Source organism: Salvia hispanica, chromosome 1, assembly GCF_023119035.1.
Source record: "Salvia hispanica cultivar TCC Black 2014 chromosome 1, UniMelb_Shisp_WGS_1.0, whole genome shotgun sequence".
NCBI lineage: Eukaryota > Viridiplantae > Streptophyta > Magnoliopsida > Lamiales > Lamiaceae > Salvia > Salvia hispanica.
In genome coordinates, this window is record NC_062965.1 from 52,666,028 (window position 1) to 52,668,436 (window position 2,409).

General features: G+C 36.0%; 1 protein-coding gene across 1 annotated transcript; it reads left to right on the forward strand.

Annotated features, from left to right (window-relative positions):
- Positions 1–244: 244 nt before the first annotated feature.
- On the forward strand, positions 245–1,821 carry LOC125200522 (the record flags this gene model as incomplete). The annotated part of the gene is made up of 2 exons (XM_048098158.1): positions 245–365; positions 1,031–1,821. Coding segments are annotated over 2 exons (684 nt in total), but the record flags the coding sequence as incomplete, so codon positions are not given.
- Positions 1,822–2,409: the final 588 nt, after the last annotated feature.

The window sequence follows — 2,409 nt, forward strand, 5'->3', positions numbered from 1 at the left end:
ATTAGTAACAAATTAAACCCTAATTAAAGCACGTAACAATCGCCGCCCGTTTCAAAATGGATCAATCTCAGCCGTTCGATCAATAAAATGACCGTTGAAACGCTCCCCCCAATTAAAAATTCAAACTGCCGACGAATATATATATATAAAAACGCAAAAATAAAATAGTAAATCCCTCACCATTCTCTCTCTTCTCAATCTCTCTCTCTCTGAAGAATTCGTTGAATTTTCGCTGTGATTTAACATTTCAAAGATGATGTTGAGGTCAAGCGCTAAGCCGCCACTCGCAAGGTCTCCGATTCGCCTCCGTTCACGGCGCAAGCCTCTGCAGCCCGCCGCCGACAACGTCGCCCGCACTCCGCCAGGTTGATTTTTGAAGAATTGGTTGAATTTCGTATTTTTTTGGAATGCTTTTTAGGTTTTTGTGTGTAGTCGATTTGTGCGATTGTTTAAGAGGAGATTGTGTTTAATGAAGAATTTAGTGTTGTGTTTTTGAAAGGCAGAAACGCATAATTTTTTCGATCCGAGCTGTGGTTTTAGCTCGGTGAGTGTGGGGATGTTATTCATTTGATACGATCTGTTTTCTTCTTTAATTTATCTGATAATTTGTGATTTTCGAAGAATTTGTGGATTTTGTTTATTGGAATGCTTTTTTTAGGTTTTGTATGTAATCAATTTGTGCGATTGTTTAATAAGAGAGGAATCGGTTTATGTTTTCGTGAAACTCTTAATTTAATCCAAGCTGAGGTTTTCTGTGAGGGAGTGTGGTTTATTGATTTGATTCGATCATTTTTCTTGAATTTGTCCCTGAAACTGTGTGATTTGATCAATAGTTATGAGGGGGAAAAGTTCAAAACAAGAAATGTTCATCTTGTCATGAATAAAAACTGCAAATACTGAGATGATTTCAAATAAAAGTGCACAATTGAATCATTTTATTTTGGTTCTGCCTAAACTCAATGTCCTTTTTCTTGATTCTTTTATTGCCTTTTATTGGAACAACTCCTTTCTGATTGCTTTTGAAACACAGGTTCACTCACAAAATCCCAGATTCCCAACCGCAGCTGGGACATGGAACAGTCGTCCGGGCTTCGACCCGAATACCACACTATTTCTTGTGAGCTAAGGGCCCTAGCACAAATGGTGCACCAAGAGCTTGGAACAAAAGGGAGCTCCTCGTTCAACGATGGAGGTGCTCTCGGGGGTCGAAGGAGCCCTCTGTTTGAGAGGGGCAGGATGTATGATGAGTACTCTGCAAGAAGAAATGAGAGGCTCTTCAAGAGAAAGGCAAAGGGTGAAGTTGAGGGGTATGAGAAGAAGCCTGCCTATGACCTTGGTGTTAGAGTTGAGTCTGCAAAGAAGAGGGTGGAGGCCACCAAGTTCGACAGCCGGAGGAAGGCGGCCGTGGCAGCTGCTGCTGCTACCACCACGCCGGTGGCCGAGAGGCGGGAGGCACGGACCCCGAGGTATTCGCTGAGGAGCACTAACAAGGAGAACAAGAAGCCTCCAATCCCAATGGCTGCTGCTCTGAGTATGGAGAAGTCTGTGGGGATTACTGAGAGGAAAGTTAGGAGGTCAACTAGGAAAGCTTGAATCTTGTTATGGATTGTTTTATTTTGGTTATGTGTCTTGGTTTTACTTTGGATATTATTTGTGGGATTTATGGTTATGTGCTGAAATAGCCTATTATTTTTATTCTGGTTATGTAGTAATGAGGCTTATGGTTTGTATTTTGCTTCAACAAATGCTAGTACTTGGATTTGATGGAATGTTATTACTTGGTCAATAGTAGTTTAATATATATACCAATAACTTTCTTTATTTGTGTTGAACAAATTATTATATTGAACATAAGAATGGGCCATGGACACTATATGGCAAGATTAAATTTGATTTATTCGAATTTGAATAGTGTGAATAAGAAAATTCTATAGTTAAATAAAAGAAATAAAATTGAAAGTAATAGGGGATATAAATATAACTATTTGTATATTTATAGAAATATGTTGGTAAATAAATATATTAGTCAATATTTTTTTTTGATATTTATAAATTTGTTTTAGTAATTTATTATTAATATCTTTTTAACATCATCATATTTTTATTTAAATAAACCATTCATCAAAAAATTAGGTACGTTTTTGTATGAAAAAATTTAACATAAATATGTGAAGAATAATTATAGAGAAGATTATAAGGATCATGATTAATTTCCTTAAATAATGAAAGTGCAAATTACTAATGGAGTAAATATTTCTCTATCAAATATTTACCAGTCTTTAAATTATAAGTTTCTAATATAGGACTTTTTTTAGATTAGGTAATTATTTTTGTGTTTTATAAGTATTTCATCCTTAATTAGGATTGTTTATTGTTTCCATGTTGTGAAAGGTTGCCATTCATACGGTT